Below are 16,409 nucleotides of genomic sequence, written 5' to 3'. Positions count from 1 at the left end.
GTAAGAATTGTGAACAGGAATATTCATTTTAAAGTTCAAAATAAAAAATAATTGCCAAAAACTTGTGCAAAGTATTTTGAATTATGCTGAGTCAGCAAAGATTTAGAAAATACAAATGTTAACCATTCAGTTAGCCCTGACACATAATTGCTTAAGAATTTAATTTTATAAATACATTTCAGTATTATGGTAGCACAGGAGTTAGCACTGCTGCCTCACAATGCTAGGGACCTGGATTCAATTCCGGTTCAGGTGACTGCCTGTGTGGAACGTGCACATTCTCCCTGTGTAGTTTTCCTCTGAGTGCTCCAGTTTCTTCCCACTGCCTAAAGATGTGCAGGTTTAAGTGGATTAGCCAAGCTGAGTTGCCCCTTAGTGTTCCAAGATGTGTAGGTTTGGGGGATTACTGGGATAAATGCGTGAGGTTACAGGGATAATAGGGTGGAGTGCCTGGATAAGATTCTCTGTTGGAGAGTCAGCGCAGATTCAATGGGCTAGAAGGCCTCTTTCTGCACTGTAGGGATTCTATGATGATTAAAACATTACCAGATTAAACACAAATTAATAATATTCACAAAATATTGTTGTCAAATGCAAAGGAATACTTCCAAATCTTTCTGCTTATGTTGATCTATAATTCCCTAGTTAAGTCTGCTTATCAGAATATTTCATTCACTTCAAGGTGGATTAGCCCCCTTTCTGGGAGTGAAACAAGCCAAATATTCTTGTACATCATGTTAGGTACAAAAAACACTCAGCACACATAGTGCTATTTTCCAGTTTCCATATAGTACAATGGCGAGCTGTGATTTGGAATGCACTGCTTGAAAGAGTGTTGGAAGCTAATTCAATAATAACTTCCAAAACAGAAGTGGATAAATACTTGAAAGGAGGAAAAATACAGGCTTTAGGGAAATGGTGGAGGAATGAGACAAATTGAATTGTTTTTTCAAAGAGCTTGCCTGGCCAAAATGGGCTCAATAGCCTCCCTCTGTGCTATAATTTAAAAAGATATGCCAGCCTGCTTTTCAGAAGAATCAATGAAACATTTGAAGAATTTTTTTCTGTACATTTTTGGAATGAACAGTGCCTATTGTTAGAAGTCTGCACTGCTTTGTATTGGAGTAACTTGCTGTACTTTTACAGACTGCAAAAATAACAGAATGTTTGCATCTCGTTATGCAGAAGGTGACTATGTAAATGGTATACTGAGACAACCATGTTATTTATCAGGAGAAAATGTGAATTATTCAGGTGACGATTCATACAAAAGCAGTAGTGATTTATGGCGTAAATTAAACGGAAAATGCTAGAAAATCTCAGCAGCTTTGACAATATCCGTGGAGAGAAAATAGAGCCAATGTTTTGAGTTTGAATGACCCTTCAGATTCTGCCATCTGCAGTATTTTGCTTTTACCTAACTCAGAACTAACTATTTTCCCAGTCATTAGCGGACCCCTGCTTAGAGAATGACGAATATTCCTCAATACCACCTAATAATTCCTTTTATCTTTCTGCTGGGTTATTGAACGATGTACAGTCATCTTTTCCTATCAGTGATCACAAAGTATTTAAGATGCAAATACATTGTTTAATGCATAATTTCAGAAACGAATCCACAAAATATTATATAAGATGTGTTATTAAAGACATGCATTTAAACGGCACCTTTCACAACCACACAATACCTCAAAGCAGCTTACAACCAATAAAATATTTTCAAAGTGTAGTGACTGTTGTAATGCATGATAGTCCATTTGCACATTGCGAACTTTCACAAACAGCAATGTTCTAATGATAATCTAATTTAGTGAAGTTGATTGAAGGTGTTGGGACACAAGAGCTAACTCCCTTACTGTCATGTAAATAGTGTTGTCATTTTTACATCTATCCAAGAGAGGCAGACCAGACCATAACATCATATCTCGTCTGAAAGCCTGTAGAACATAGAACATTACAGTGCAGTACAGGCCCTTCGGCCCTCGATGTTGCGCCAACCAATGGAACCAATCTAATGACCCTCTAACCTAAACTATTCCAATGTTATCCATATGCCTATCCACTGACCATTTGAACACCCTTAAAGTTGGCAAGTTGTACCTTCATGGGTTTGTCTGCCCATGTCCTGGACTGGGACTTGAACCCACAAATACATTGACTCAGAAAAGTGAGTGTGCCACTAACTGAGCTACAGCTGTCTTTCTTTTTTGTATAGATGATTCACTAGCAGTGGTTCATGTGATCCTGGTATGGCTTCCAATTTCAATAACAAACTAAACATAAGTGAGACTTTTGGTAGTTGGGTGTTGAAATTTCAACCTTTGTAAAGATACTTGAGGAAAATGATTAATGCAATTTCAATCTACCTTGTCAGCTGGTCAGTTGCATTCCATAGAGGATTCTTCCATTGTATGAGGTTCTAATTGCAGCTAACCTTGTGCTAAAGATTGCTGTTTAACATCTCTCCCATTGTATCTTCACACATACTTTCTTTTACTGTGGGAAGATGGTGGAAAGATGCTTTGCCTAATGATCAGCCCATTGCATTGCATCATGAATGCACCTTCCATGTCCAACAAAGCTGTGATTGGAACCCAAAGGTAGGGATGTTACCACTGTCCCACAAGATATGCTATCCAGATCAAGCTGGTAACCACAGGCTAAGGAAGAGGAGTCAGCAATATTTATCAGCTTGACAAAAACATAACATAAGAAATAGGAGCAGGAGTAGGCCAACTAGCCCTTCAAGCCTGTCCCGCCATTCAGTAAGATCATGGCTGATCTGAAGTGGATCACTTCAGTTCCACTTTCTCCCCATAACCCTTAATTCTCTTGTCTGTCAGAAATCTATGTACCCATGACTTAAATATATTCAACAAGGTAGCCTCCACCACTTCAACAGGCAGAGAATTCCAGAGATTCACCACCCTTTGAGTTCCTCCTCAACTCCATTCTAAACTGCCCCCTCCCCCTTATTTTGAGGCTGTGCCCTCTAGTTCTGTTTTCCTTTCTAAGCAGAATCTCTCTACCTCTACCCTATCTAGCCCCTAGAGACAAAAATGTCTCTTGCAAGTACAGGATGTATAACTATAGATCATAGTCTAACATAACAATTAGAAAACTATTTAAGACCATTTTCATGGACACAATTAATTCTCAACATTGGAAGCATGGTAAGATTTGCTAAAGAGAAATCATGTCTGACTAATATGATTGAAATTTTTGATGAAGTTGCAATAAATCAATGAAGGTAACAGATATACTTATAGACTATGTGCAGTACTTTATCAAATGCTTTTGCTTATTTGGAAAATTGAAGCACGTGGAATTAAAGTGATGACAAACCTGGGTATGTAATTGGGGTGAATTGATATTTGATATTGACTGGAGAGAATGCAGCAAGATGTCTGAGGCGATTAGTATTAGGTCTATTAATTTCTTGTATGGATTTGGGTATGAGAACAGTTTTGAACTTTGCAGTTGCAATGACACAGTAAACAATGAGGAAGATAGGAGTAATCCTTTGAAGGACATAGACAGGTTTGGGAAATGGGCATAAATATAGCATTCCATTTAAATGTAGATGTGAAGTTTGTATTTTGGGAGAAACAAATGAAGAGGCAGTATAATCTAAAAGGTACTATTTTAAAGTGAGTTACTAGAACAGAAAAACCTAGTAAAATCAAAAAAAAAATTCAAAGAACAAAGTTAAGATGGTTAGCGAAACATATGGGACACTTGGGTTAAATTGGGGTATTTGATAGTTTTATGGCAAAAAAAAAAGGATATGGGACTAATTTTTGCTAGCTCTTTCTAAAGAGCAGTACAGGCACAATGGTCTAAGGGCCTCCTGTGCTGTAAGATTTTAGGATTGCTCTGTGATTTGATTGTGTTATCTGCTGACATTCACCATCATCCTTGCAAGAGAGTGACCACCTGAGAGAAATCAGTAAACAGGAAAAGTATTTGTTCTGACAAAAAGATCTTAAGAATTTGACAGCATCTTTCTCCAGATACATCTAGAGTCCCATTTTATATTTAATTATGTAGCAAGATGGTACCTCAGACACTTAGTTGGCCAGGATTAAAATGTTATAACCTGTGAGGTTATTGTTTTCTTGCCTTTAGTGATTTGTTTAATCCTATTTAAATGATTCCAGCAGCAAGCTATTGAATTTAAAAATGAAGGGGATTGTCATTTACTTGCCCTGGAGGTTTTAAAGATGATATCTCTTACTATCATGCACATTAGATACAGATGAAGTAAATGATGATTACAACCTAGAATTAGTTGAGTCTCTTATAGCTTCACAGATGAAGTGAAGCATTAGCTGGGACAGAGGCCTTGTAAAAGCAGAAGACTCAGCAAGTTGTGATGCTTCTTTGCAGCACAAATTGTCTTGCAGCTGGTTTCATGCCTTAGACAGTGTTTCATAAGCCCTACAGTGCAGGAGGTCATTCAACTCATTGAATCTGCACCAATTTCAGAGCATCTTTACCTAGGCCCACTCCCAAATACAATTAAAATGACTTTTCATATCTTCTCCCAAACTACACCACTTCACACTCTACCCTGTACATCCATTTTTATGTCTTCATGAAGACTCCATCATCCTGTTCACTATTATGGTGCTAAATTTCATGAAGGTAGATTGTACATCTTATACCCAAGTCAAAGTTGTTTTATATTGCAAAAATCATTCAATCAATCCCTGGAGATCACACTGTATATCCTCTCCATTAACTATTACTCTTACCCTTTAGCCAATTATGTGCTACCCACATTCTCCCCTTGGTGTCTAGAAAGCTACTTCCATTTATGGTCCAGAACTTTGATCTCTGGGAGGCATTCCAAAAAAGTGCTGGTGACCCTGAAGTCCCTGTGCAAGGATTGCATGGGAATTGTCTAGGAAATTCCACTTCTGGACAATTATCCTGCACTGGGAACCATCCAAAAATGCAAAGTAAAGACTTTACAACTTAAATTGAAAGTCCAGATATCCAATTTGAACAGTTAAAGATGCCTTCAACTTGGGATCAGAAGCTTATCAAAATTACACAACTAAAATCAGGACCAAGATTGCATCAAATTCTTCATTCTATTTTAAAAAAATAGCCATATGAAGTGAAATGCATGGAACATTTTGTGCCATTTGCAGTTTAAGTACATCTCCCCCTCCCAAGCCAACACTAATCATTTGAAGCTTTGCTTCAATCTTTGTCTTGTAAGACAAGTGTACTTATGTAAAGTAATGACTCCACTTTACAAGAGCAGTTGATCTCCAATGCTTTATTGTTTGTCCAAATACAAAGTACAAACACTCATTCCAGCCACCACCATCTATGTCAGTGACAAATGCTATTTGCATTTAAAACTGTTCATGAAGCAGTACATGGCATTTGAAGTCACTATTCACAAAATCTATAGAGTATGCTTAAATATTAAAAATTTAATACTGTAGTTTAAAAATTGCACCTTACAATATTCAATAAAACAAGGTCACAATCCAATAGCAGTCAGCCATGGAGTTGGTTAGCAGCAGTCCTCAAGTGTTTATGACCGGTTCAGTCTATCATGGCATTTAATAAAATCAATGCTCTGTTTTCATCCTACAAGAGTGTTCAATTTTCATCCTTCAATTTGCCTTTAAGTGCATATAGAGGTAAAGTTGCTGGAGGCTCAATGAGAGAGATTCTCAAATACCTGGGGAGAGAAGAGTTTTTTTTTAAAAAGAGCTTGTTTTACAGAAACACTTCATATTTATTTAAACATCTGACTTACTTGGAGCTCTTGTATTTTTCCTTAATGGCTTGTTGGGGCTGGAATTTGGCTTGAAGGAAGGTCTTGTGCATATCATTCAGACAAGGTACAATATCAACTAATGAATAACCAGTAAATGTAGCAAGTGGTTCAGGCTGTCAGAGACACAAAGACAGTTTAATTATGGTCTCCAAATGTGATGTTCAAGTTCGAGTTGAGCAGAGTCAAATTAGAATTCAATGTTTACTAGCTCAAAGGAATAATGTTAGCATGCAATACAGTGAAGTGGAAAACTGCACTAATAATTAAAATACTGGAATGCAGGTCAGCAGGAACTGCTCTGTGGCATTATCCAGAGATAACTGGGGAGAACAGGTAGTCAGTCAGTCTCCCTGCTGGACACTGCAGTTTTCATGGAAGAGTCTGCTAGTGTCCAGGGAGAGATGGATTGATATTGGGTCAGGGTGCTGTCAGCTAAGCAGTGAGGCAGTAATTAAATCCTTATATGGCATTTTCAATCCATGCCCTTTATCCCCTCTCCTTCATGCAAAGAGTGGGATAAATGGACACCACCATCAAATAATCATTCATCTTTCATTAACCCCAATCTTTCCTTAGAAAAAGAGATGGTTATTGGCTTGCTATGCATTTCCAGAACTAATTTTAAATGCATGTGGTATGTTATTGCCACAAATCTTACCCAAAAAGCACTGTTGATTGTATAGTTTGCCAAGCAATATGCAGCTGCTGCCATCAGAGAAGGAGCATACTTCAGACATACATCAGCTTCTAGTAAACTTAACTCAGCTATGTACTGTGGAATTAGAGAAAAATAGTTAGCCAATTGGTACAGTGTTTGACAGCAATTTTCAGGTGGCTTTTGGCAATAAGAGTTTATCCAACATGCCAAATGCCTTAGTTATCCTTGCAGCAATTTTACTTCAGTCATTGGTCCTCCTACATTCTCACTCCAAACCACAAGTTTACTATGCAAGTATTTAAGTTTGAACAACTCACTATAGTACAGATGACTGGCATAGGCAGAGACAGCTCCAAGCCTAAACTCTTAATGTTTAAACTCGTCCTAAAGACAATCACAATCAAGTCTTTAGAGACCTTACTATCCAATTATCACCTATAAACCAAATGACATTAATATTTAATTCCACAACATAAAGTTTCATGTGGCTAGATGTTCAAGACAGACTTGGTTGCAAATCCCAAACCCCCATCTTAGAAAATCAGATGTTCACTTCTGTAAAAGTTTCACATCTTCAGTCTGCCAACACCCATAATTTAATGTTTTAATCTTTCCCACTTGCTACTTTAGGACATGTTCATCTTGCTGGCAACACCAACCCACAAGAATAAAATTAACTTCAAAAATAGGCAAAGGTTTTTGTCTTTTATTTCAGGTGGTCATCATTGATGGTTCAGCTTGGATATTGAGAGCCTCAGTAAAGCAGAGTGGAATTAGGCCTTGGCCAATATTGACATGTCAATGACAGTGACAATGGACATATAGGAATCCAAATCCAATGACAGACACCACTTCTGCTGTACTATTTTCAGTCAGGTGTTGTATTCACTATTTGAGTACTGCTGACATTTATTACTCATTCTTAGTTGGAGAGAAAAATATAGTAAGAAGGCTCAACACCAGGTTAAAGTCCAACTGGTTTATTTGGTAGCATGAGCTTTCAGAGCACTGCCCCTTTGTCACTTGATGAAAGGGCAGTGCTACTAAATAAATTAAGACTTCTTACTGGACTAGGGTAGGTACAACACCAGCATCTCCACATCATGGCTACCACCAACACCACAAAGTGGAGGGGACCTCCAAGATTGGGTTACATGAAAAATTGTTAGAGCACTAATCCAGCCACTTGGAGATTGGAGTCAAATCAAAATCAAACCCAGCCAAGCATTTCCAGTACAGCTACAACTGGCATGAACATTAATGTGATAAGCTGTGGGCTTTCAGGATCTGCTTGCCAAAACTCAAACCAGTTGTCTTAATGACAATTCAGTTTCCTGGACTACAGAATAAATTGCAAATTCAATGATGCTACTAAACTCTGGAACATACCCAGGAATTATAATTGAGATAGAGTTGAATATTCACACAATAGGCCTGGTTCCATTTAAACTGTCACAGGAAAAAGCGTGTCTGTTAAACTTTATAGAAATGGCCACTCCAAAATGTGTAGTGTTTAAACAATGCCATTTTTCTATGGGACTGTTAGAACAATTACAATTGAATTATTTGATTGCATAGTGTTCATATTTCACCATGGTGAGGTATCAAGGTTCAAGAACATCCTACTGTGCAATTCTAATATCCCTCCCCTCACCAACATGGCCATGGAGTACTTCTACCAAATTATTTGTCAAATAAAAAGTTTGTGAAGTGAAGCAAAGCTCAAGGAAGAGCTGACTTCCTCCTGGAAACAAGAATCAACATGCAAGATAGAGTGCTGATATCCATTAACTATCTTTGTTAGGGATAAATTGTGAACAAAACTGGCAATTTCTGTCCACCAGAAGATCAGACTGGATTGGTTAAAAGCAAGGTGGCATTTACTCCCTTAGGGCATGAGCACACAACAAATATTGACAAGGTATTGTGGTACTTACTGGCATGGGGCCTAGTTGTGTACAGTTCTGGTCAAGAACAATAGATCTTGAGTGCAGAGCAAATTCAAGGATGTTGCCAGGGCTTGAAAATTGCAGCTCTAATGAGAGATTAGGCTAGCATTGTTTTCCTTACCTTGGAAAAAGGATGAGGGGGAGAGGAAAATTCTCACCCAGAGGGTGATAGCTATCTGGAATTCTGCTTGAATTGGTGGTTACTCAATTTTTAAAAAGAGCATCTTGATTTGTATCTGAACTACTGCAGTCAACAAGGCTACAGACCAGGTGCTGAAAAATGGGATTAAAAATGAGCAGCTAGTTTTTAAAGATTAAAAACACTGCAGATGCTGGAATCAAAAATGCTGGAAAATCTTTGTAGGTCTGACAACATCTGTTGAGAGAACTAGAACCTCCCAGGGTCAGACTCAAATGTTGGCTCATTCTTTTTTAGAGATGCTGTCAGACCTGAGATTTTCCAGCATTGTTTTGTTTGGCTTGGCCAACAGACATGGACTGACTGCACTATATCTTTAAAATTAAATTTAGATGTCACTTTTAATGAGAAATGGTCCCTCATCTTTGTAATCATGCACTGTTTTGAATTAGATTGCATACATTTTGATCTTATTTGGTGCATGCTGCCATGCAGGAAGGGGAAATTATATTTGGATTTCTCATTTGCTTTTACTTCAAATCCTCATGCTATACACCTAATTGAAGTCTTTATTTGAATAAACATCATGCTGTGGATATTACTAACTAGCTTCATTTAAGAGTCCTTCTATTGCATATTCAGAATCACAACTCTGCCATGGAATTCACCCAGAAGTTAGATTACATACCATTGCTAGAGGTCCCATTTGCCCACCAGTCCCTTTCTCTTTCAAATACTGTGTTAGGAACTGGTTGACTGTTGGAACAGTCATGTCAAAACTCAAAACCTTGAGCAGGAGATGCTCCATGCGCAGGAGTTGTTTTTTTGTATAGGTGTCATCTGTTATGTAGACAAATTCATCTATTTCTGGTGGGTATATTTCTTCATATTTCCTAGGTACAAAAAAAGTACACAATTGTTCTTTAGAAGTGATTTAAGGGACCATGATCCCACAGAACACTCCAGCAATAGTTCTGAAGATGTGCTCCAGAACAAGCTGCACCCTAGCCAAGCATTTGCAGTACAGCTACATCAGGTATCAACCTTAATATGAAAGATTGCCCAGGTAAGTCTTGTTCACAAAGGCAGGACAAATTAAAGCCAATTAGTTCTCAACTAGAAAGAATGCTGGGCAGGGGTTGTTAATGCTATCATGTGGTTCTCAATAACCTGCTCATTGATGCTAGAACCATAGCTCCTTACCCCATTAATTTTGATCTAAACGTGGATAGGAGGGGCGTGTAACTGCCAAAGGCTGCCTTTGACAATGCAGTATCAAGGAGTCCTAGCCAAACACGCAAGTAATATTCAATGGCATTACTATTGTAACTCAAATTGGTCTAGCCATATAAACATTATGGCTGCAATTCAGGAATTTTGCAGAGTGAAACTTACTTCCTGACTCTTCAAAATCTGTCCACTAGTTACAAGACAAGCCATGTGTTGGAATTCTCTCCTGAAGTGCAGCTCCAAAAAGCTTAATACCACCTAGGTCAAAGCACCCCATCTCTCACAATAAACGCAACTTTACACAGTGGCAGCAGTTTGTACCATGACAAGGTGCACAGCTGCAACTCAATGCTCCAAAATCTACAAGGACAGTAGATGCACAAGATCAACTGCAAGTTCCCCCCCCCACAAAGCCATTCACCGTGGAATTATATGCCGTAACTCCACTTCTCCTGGGTGAAAATCCTGGAACTCCCTCCTCAAGGAGTACTGAGTGTACCTACACCTCAGGAACTGCAGAGGTTTGAGAAATGTGACTCATTAGCGTGGCGATGCCCGTAGCCCCAGAACAAAGAACCATCGAGATTGATTTTTGGCCCTTCTGAAATTCGCCAAAGCAAGCAAAACAACTTACGATGCCACAAGCATGGCTGCTGTCCCTACAAGTTGCAGCTTTCCTCGAAGGACCGACATACAGGACAAGAATCTGTCCAGGTAGTTTATCGCCAAGTACAAGGTTTCCGTTTGCAAACTGTACTCCTCACTGACTTCGACAAGCCAGTCCACGAGGATGGAGCGCATACTGGGCGTTATATCTGGCTGCTTCTTCATGTAGCCAAACTTGGGTCTGCATTTCTCCTGAAACAGAGAATTAACATTGGGCGGCAGGATGGAACTCCATGGCAGAAGTGTCTGCAGTTTCTCATGAGCTCTGGGATCACAGATAAGAAAGCACTAAGACCAGAACATTCATTTCAACACAAATAGGAGTTTGTAAAGTTAAGTTTGTGACGATTTAATCCAATGTGTATTGTATGAACATTGGTGGGGCTTAGGGTCGATTTTATTTCGATAAATCTGAAGCAAAGAGGTAAACTGTCAACTTCACAAGGGGCCTGGAAAACCAGCGTCAGATAACCCGTCTTCCCAAAAATCAACCCAGCCCAATCAGCCATGATCGAATAGCGGAGCAAACTCGATGGGCTAAGTGGCCTAATTCTGGTTAGCTATCTTTAGGTGCATTGATATTGATGGCGAAATTGACAGAATATTACTGCAAAAAAAAAGCACGATGGGATATAAGCTTTAAAACCGAAAAGCTAAACCCGAACTATCGAGAAGAATCAGGGATTGAACAGCCGTGAAAAACTGATTCGAAACGCCCTCCAGATAAAGTTTACAATAACTCACTTCTGCCTCTCGAAGGTATCGATAGATGTCTTGTGCATAACCTTCCACAGCGAGATAATCTACATGCACATCCTGGGACTCTGTATGTGAAGCCAGTGATCGCATTGAGGTGTCTACTAACATAGGCGAGACTGCGGGAAGGGAACAAGAACAGTTGGAGGAGTTTGAAATGAGCCAACAACAATGCAAAAAAAAAACAAGAACACGGAGGACTTAAAATTTCAAACCCATTCCTGTTAGTAACGATAACGAACGGATGCGGCGATGCGATTACTTGCAGCGAGGAGGAAGAAGAAAGGAAAGAGTTTGAATTAATGCTGAGCCAGACCAAACGTCTTGCAGTTACCTTCACTCAGATCCAAGAACAGGCAATAGTCTTCTGCAGCTTTGGAGTTACCAACTTCCCCCAGCTTCGTCTCCAGTTCGGAGGTCAAGTTACACTCGGAGACTTCGACCTCATCCTGGACTTCGTCTTCCATGTAAATGTTGAAGCTGGAATTGGAAACGAAAGTAGCCGGATATTCGGAAGTAGTGCAGCTCTTGGTGAAGCCATTGTCTGGACCCAGTGCAGCAGCGATGCCACAAGGTTTAAGAGAAACCTGATCCTAGGGAGGTAAAAAAATCAAGTTCAGTTTGCAAACTCCCCGAAATAAATACATAACTCCTGATGTAGTGAGATTCAGAAAAATTATATTTAAAAAATAACTCCAAGTCCAAAAAAATCTCTCAAGTAACGGATTTACAAAAGAGATTACCTGACAAAGCGAGCGCCGCTGATCATTTTCGTTCAGTACTCCCAACACGGTCCTCTGTTTCTGATTAACTGGATCCACTTGTGGGACTGAATAAATATTCTCCTGATCAGCATTGCGCTTTACAACAGCAGAATTACTCTTGTACATGGCTGCTTCTGTTTAGCTCAGCACAAAGAAAACTAGACAAGCCCCTCTCAAAAAAAAAATTACATAATTTGTTTGCTCCCTGTGCTGCTGAGAACAAATTCCTTTTCTGAGTTAAAAACGAAAGTTAGCAAGTAGCTCAGTGGAGGCAGCTATATATGGAGTGGATTGGAATTGGTCTCTGGGCACAGAGCAGCTCACTCCTGTTCCATCATGTAGCAAATTACTTTCAATCCGCCCGCGTCTATTAAATCCCACCAATCACCTTCCGTTATCGCCCGCACGTGAGCTTGGAATTACCGGCTCCATGGCAACGCAGCACGCCGCCGGGGACTTCCGCATGGGTTCTGCGGCTGCGTGTTGCCAGGGAGACGGAGAAATAGCATCTTTGAGAAAGTGTTGTCAGTGACGATGGAAACACACATTCTCCTCCCAGCCTGCAGACCGACACCATTCTCCTCCCAGCGTGCAGACCAACACCATTCTCCTCCCAGCGTGCAGACCAACACCATTCTCCTCCCAGCCTGCAGACCAATACAATTCTCCTCTCTCAGCCTGCAGGTCAATGCCATTCTCCTCCCAAGGGAGAATTCACTAGTGGATTTTCACAGTAACTTTTCACAGCACTGTTAATGTAAGTTTATTTGTGACACTTATAAATAAACTTAAACTCATAGTGTGAAAAATCAGAGCATGTTTCCTGCAGCACAGACATGGGATATTCATCTGTATTCTTTGTTGAAATTTGCTACATTTGACAATGAAGGTTTACAAATATTGTCCTACTGCTACAATTCATTTCACAGGTGTCTGTCAGTACAATATGCAAAAGATAAATTGCCAACAGATTTATGCAATCCCTATGCCACAAAGTTCACCCTCATATTTTTGAGGGTGCTTCAGAGAGCCAATCTCACAATGTGCTCATTTCTGATGTAGAGAGTGTGGGGTAGTGAGAGTGTAGACAATGAAGCCACTCATCTTGTAATTTGAGTTCAAAGCTCCGCCCAATCTATTCTCAGTCGCATTTTTTTTTAATTCACTGATGGAACATGAGCATTGCTGGCTGTCCAGCATCTATTGTCCATCCCTAGTTGCCCTTGAGAAGGTGGTGGCGAGCTACCTTATTGAATCACTGCAGTCCACGTTCTATGGGTTGACCCACAATGCTGTAAGGGAGAGAATTCCAGGATTTTGATCTAGTGACTGCGAAGGAATGGCAATATATTTCCAAGTCAGAATGGTGAATGGCTTGGAGGGAAACTTGCAGATGGTGGTGTTCCCATTTATCTGCTGCCGTTATCCTTCCAGATGGAAGTGGTCATGGGTTTGGAAGGTGCTGTCTAAGGATCTTTGGTGAATTGCTGCAGTGCATCTTGGAGATAGTACGCACTGCTGCTACTGAGCGTCGGTGGCGAAGGGATTGAATGTTTGTAGTTGTGATGCCAATCAAATGGGCTTCTTTGTCCTGGATGGTATCAAGCTTCTTGAGTGTTGTTGGAGCTGCATGCATCCAGGCAAGTGGGGAGTATTCCTTCACACTCCTGACTTGTGCCTTGTAGATGGTGGATAATCTTTGGAGAGTCAGGACATGAGTTACTCGCAGCAGTATTCCTAGTCTCTGACTTGGTCTTGTAGTCACTGTGTTTATGAGGTGAGTCCAGTTGAGTTTCTGGTCAATGGTAACCTCAAAGATGTTGACAGTGGGGGATTCAGTGATGGTTTTGCTACTGAATATTAAGGTGCAGTGGTTCAAGTGTCTGATATTGGTGATGGTCATTGCCTGGCATTGTGTGGCGCGGATGTTAGTTGCCAATTGTCAGCCTAAGCTTGGATATTATCCAGATCTTGTTTCATTTGAACATGGATTGCTTCAGTATCTGAGGAGTCGCGAATGGTGCTGAACATTGTGCAATCATTGGCGAACATCCCCACTTCTGACATTATGATGGAGGGAAGGTCATTGATTAAGCAGCTGAAGATGGGTGGACACTACCTAGAACAGTACCCTGAGGGACTCCTGTGGAGATGTCCTGGAGCTGAGATGACTCACCACTCCCCCTAGCCCTCCACAACCACAACCATCTTCCTATGTACCAAGTATGACTCCAACCAGTGGAGAGTTTGCTTCATGCTTTTGATTCCATGCTCAACCCATACCACCTTACACAACATACATTCAATAAAAATGATGCTACCACACAAAAAGTGAGAATGGGGTATTGATGTGCTGAAACAGTGCTTCCATTGCCTGGGCCATTCTGGAAGAACCCTGCAGTTCCTGGCAGAGCTGACACAACACAAGAACACAAGAGATAGTGGTCGGAGTGGCCACCAGGCCCTTCAAGCCTGCCCCGCAATTCAGTACCATCATGGCTGATCTATGCCGGCCTCAACTCCTTTTCTGTGCCATTTCTCAATAGCCTTCTCTTCCTCAATCTATCAAATCCATTTCCACTCTGAATACTTCTAATGATTCAGCCTCTTTGGGGCAGAGAATTCCAGAGATTCACCATCCCCTGCAAGAAGAAATTTCTACACACCTCAGTTTTAAATGACCAGCCCTTCATCTTATAGCTGTATCCCCTTGTTTGAAACTTTCCCACTAGTGAAAGCATTTCACTGTCTATACCTTGTCAAGGCCCCTCAGGATCTTATGTGTTTGAATAAGGTCACCCCTCACTCTTCTAAACTCCAAGGAATACAGACCCAGACTAAGATAAAAGCAAATTACTGCAGATGCTGGAATCTGAAACAGAAACAGCAATCCCAGGAATTAGCCGGTGGATCTCTTTCTGACAGCCTCCAATGTTACTATATTTTTTTAAAGTAAGGGGACCAAAACTGTACCCAGTATTCCAGGTGAGGCCTCACCAACACTCTGTTCAATTGCAACAAAACCTTTCTATTTTTAAACTCTAGCCCATTTTGCAATAAAGGTTGAAAATGCCGTTTACCTTCTTAACTGCTTGTTGCACCTGCGTGCTAGCTTTTTCTTGCACTGGAACACCTAGATCCCTCCATTTCACTCGCCTGCAGTCTCTCCATTTAGGTAATAATCTGCCTTTTAATTCTTTCTACCGAAGTGCATACCTCACACTTCCTCACATTAAACTCCATTTGCCAGGTTTTCTCCCAGTCACCCAATTGATCTATATCCCATTGCAGAATCATAAAATCCTCATCATAACATGCCATTCCACCTATTGTCCTATCATTGACAAATTTGGAAATCTTACATTCTGTTCCCTCCTCCAGATCATTAATATAAAGAGTGAACAATTGTGGACGAGAAACTGATCCCTGCAGTACTCCACTAGTTACACCTTTCTGATATCAAGATTCATGCTGATTGGCTGTATGCTGCACAACCTCATCATCATAAAGGTACAGTCCTTACCACTAGCTATGCAATGAGCAGCTGAGGAGGAGAAAGGGGATTTAGAATGTCACTTTCTGCCCACAGTGTTCATAAACAACTGTTACACCAGGCTTTGGACTGCACCATCTCTGCATGGCAGCAACAGTCTAGGCTGGTTAGCAAGCAACAGCAGGAGCACTGGAAGAGTGACAGTCAAGCAAGAACACTGTCATCCTCAGAGATATGGGAATCACTGCCACTCCTCCTGGGGCAGCACTTCAATAATCCTAGCAATCCAAGTTAGTAGACAGATTGCTGGACTTCTGTGGCATCCATCTAGTCCCATCGAACACTGGTATCCATTGTCCTGATGGCAACACCCTGACCTTCCACTGCAGCACTATAACGTTTGGTGCCTTCTGCTTGTAACGCCCTATAAGATCTCTGCAAAGTGCCATGCAAAGTTGGTGTTGGACTCCTCCATGTTCCTTGACATAGCAAGTAGGCTTTCTGACAGGCCTGCCAATGCACTAAACATTTCATTGTGCATATCTCACAGCCTTCTTCTATAGCCTGACCCATTGAAATGTACATTCTAGGCCTCTGCAGCAGAATCCATGCGTGCCTCTGCCCTCTGGGAAGCTGGCAACTGTGCTAACTTGCTGCAGGCCTCACATGTCTGATGTCTCACCATATGCATTGCCTATCTCTAAGCTAGTCTCTAAAGTATGTGCAATGCCACGTGTCTAGCCTGGTGGCTGTGAGAGTGAATGATGGTGCCCCATCATCATCACTGCTTTCTTGCTCTTGGCAAGGATGCAGTTTTGGGGTATCTGAAGAGAGGATGGTAAGGTTGTGTTGCATTGGAGAGGGTGGATGGGGAAGAAGAGGTGCTTGAAGATTATAAACTAGGGGAAATTATGGAATGAAGAGGAAGTGAGATATGAGAAGGAGACCATC

General features: G+C 40.7%; 1 protein-coding gene across 1 annotated transcript; it reads right to left on the bottom strand.

The window, feature by feature from the left end:
* Positions 1 to 5,334: 5,334 nt before the first annotated feature.
* ccna1 (cyclin A1) lies at positions 5,335 to 12,091 on the bottom strand. The gene is made up of 8 exons (XM_080197946.1): positions 11,945 to 12,091; positions 11,536 to 11,788; positions 11,190 to 11,320; positions 10,414 to 10,637; positions 9,238 to 9,442; positions 6,462 to 6,575; positions 5,783 to 5,916; positions 5,335 to 5,704 (listed from the first exon to the last, which is right to left on the bottom strand). Exons 1-8 carry the CDS (start codon positions 12,089 to 12,091, stop codon positions 5,623 to 5,625), a joined length of 1,290 nt encoding a protein of 429 aa, XP_080054072.1. The 3' UTR covers positions 5,335 to 5,622.
* Positions 12,092 to 16,409: the final 4,318 nt, after the last annotated feature.

The sequence above is a fragment of the Carcharhinus amblyrhynchos genome, chromosome 10 (genome assembly GCF_965287045.1).
Source record: "Carcharhinus amblyrhynchos chromosome 10, sCarAmb.v2.hapA, whole genome shotgun sequence".
Classification (NCBI taxonomy): domain Eukaryota; kingdom Metazoa; phylum Chordata; class Chondrichthyes; order Carcharhiniformes; family Carcharhinidae; genus Carcharhinus; species Carcharhinus amblyrhynchos.
This window is presented reverse-complemented; position numbering and strand designations above follow the sequence as displayed.

What these genes read in the sequence shown, in the direction of transcription:
- ccna1 (XM_080197946.1), bottom strand. Translation starts at nt 12,091, where the DNA reads ATGTACAAGAGTAATTCTGCTGTTGTAAAGCGCAATGCTGATCAGGAG. An exon ending in AGCGGCGCTCGCTTTGTCAG is followed by an intron (nt 11,789 to 11,944) that starts GTAATCTCTTTT and finishes CCCTAGGATCAG; the next exon opens with GTTTCTCTTAAACCTTGTGG. An exon ending in GAAAAATACAAGAGCTCCAA is followed by an intron (nt 5,705 to 5,782) that starts GTAAGTCAGATG and finishes TTCTCTCCCCAG; the next exon opens with GTATTTGAGAATCTCTCTCA.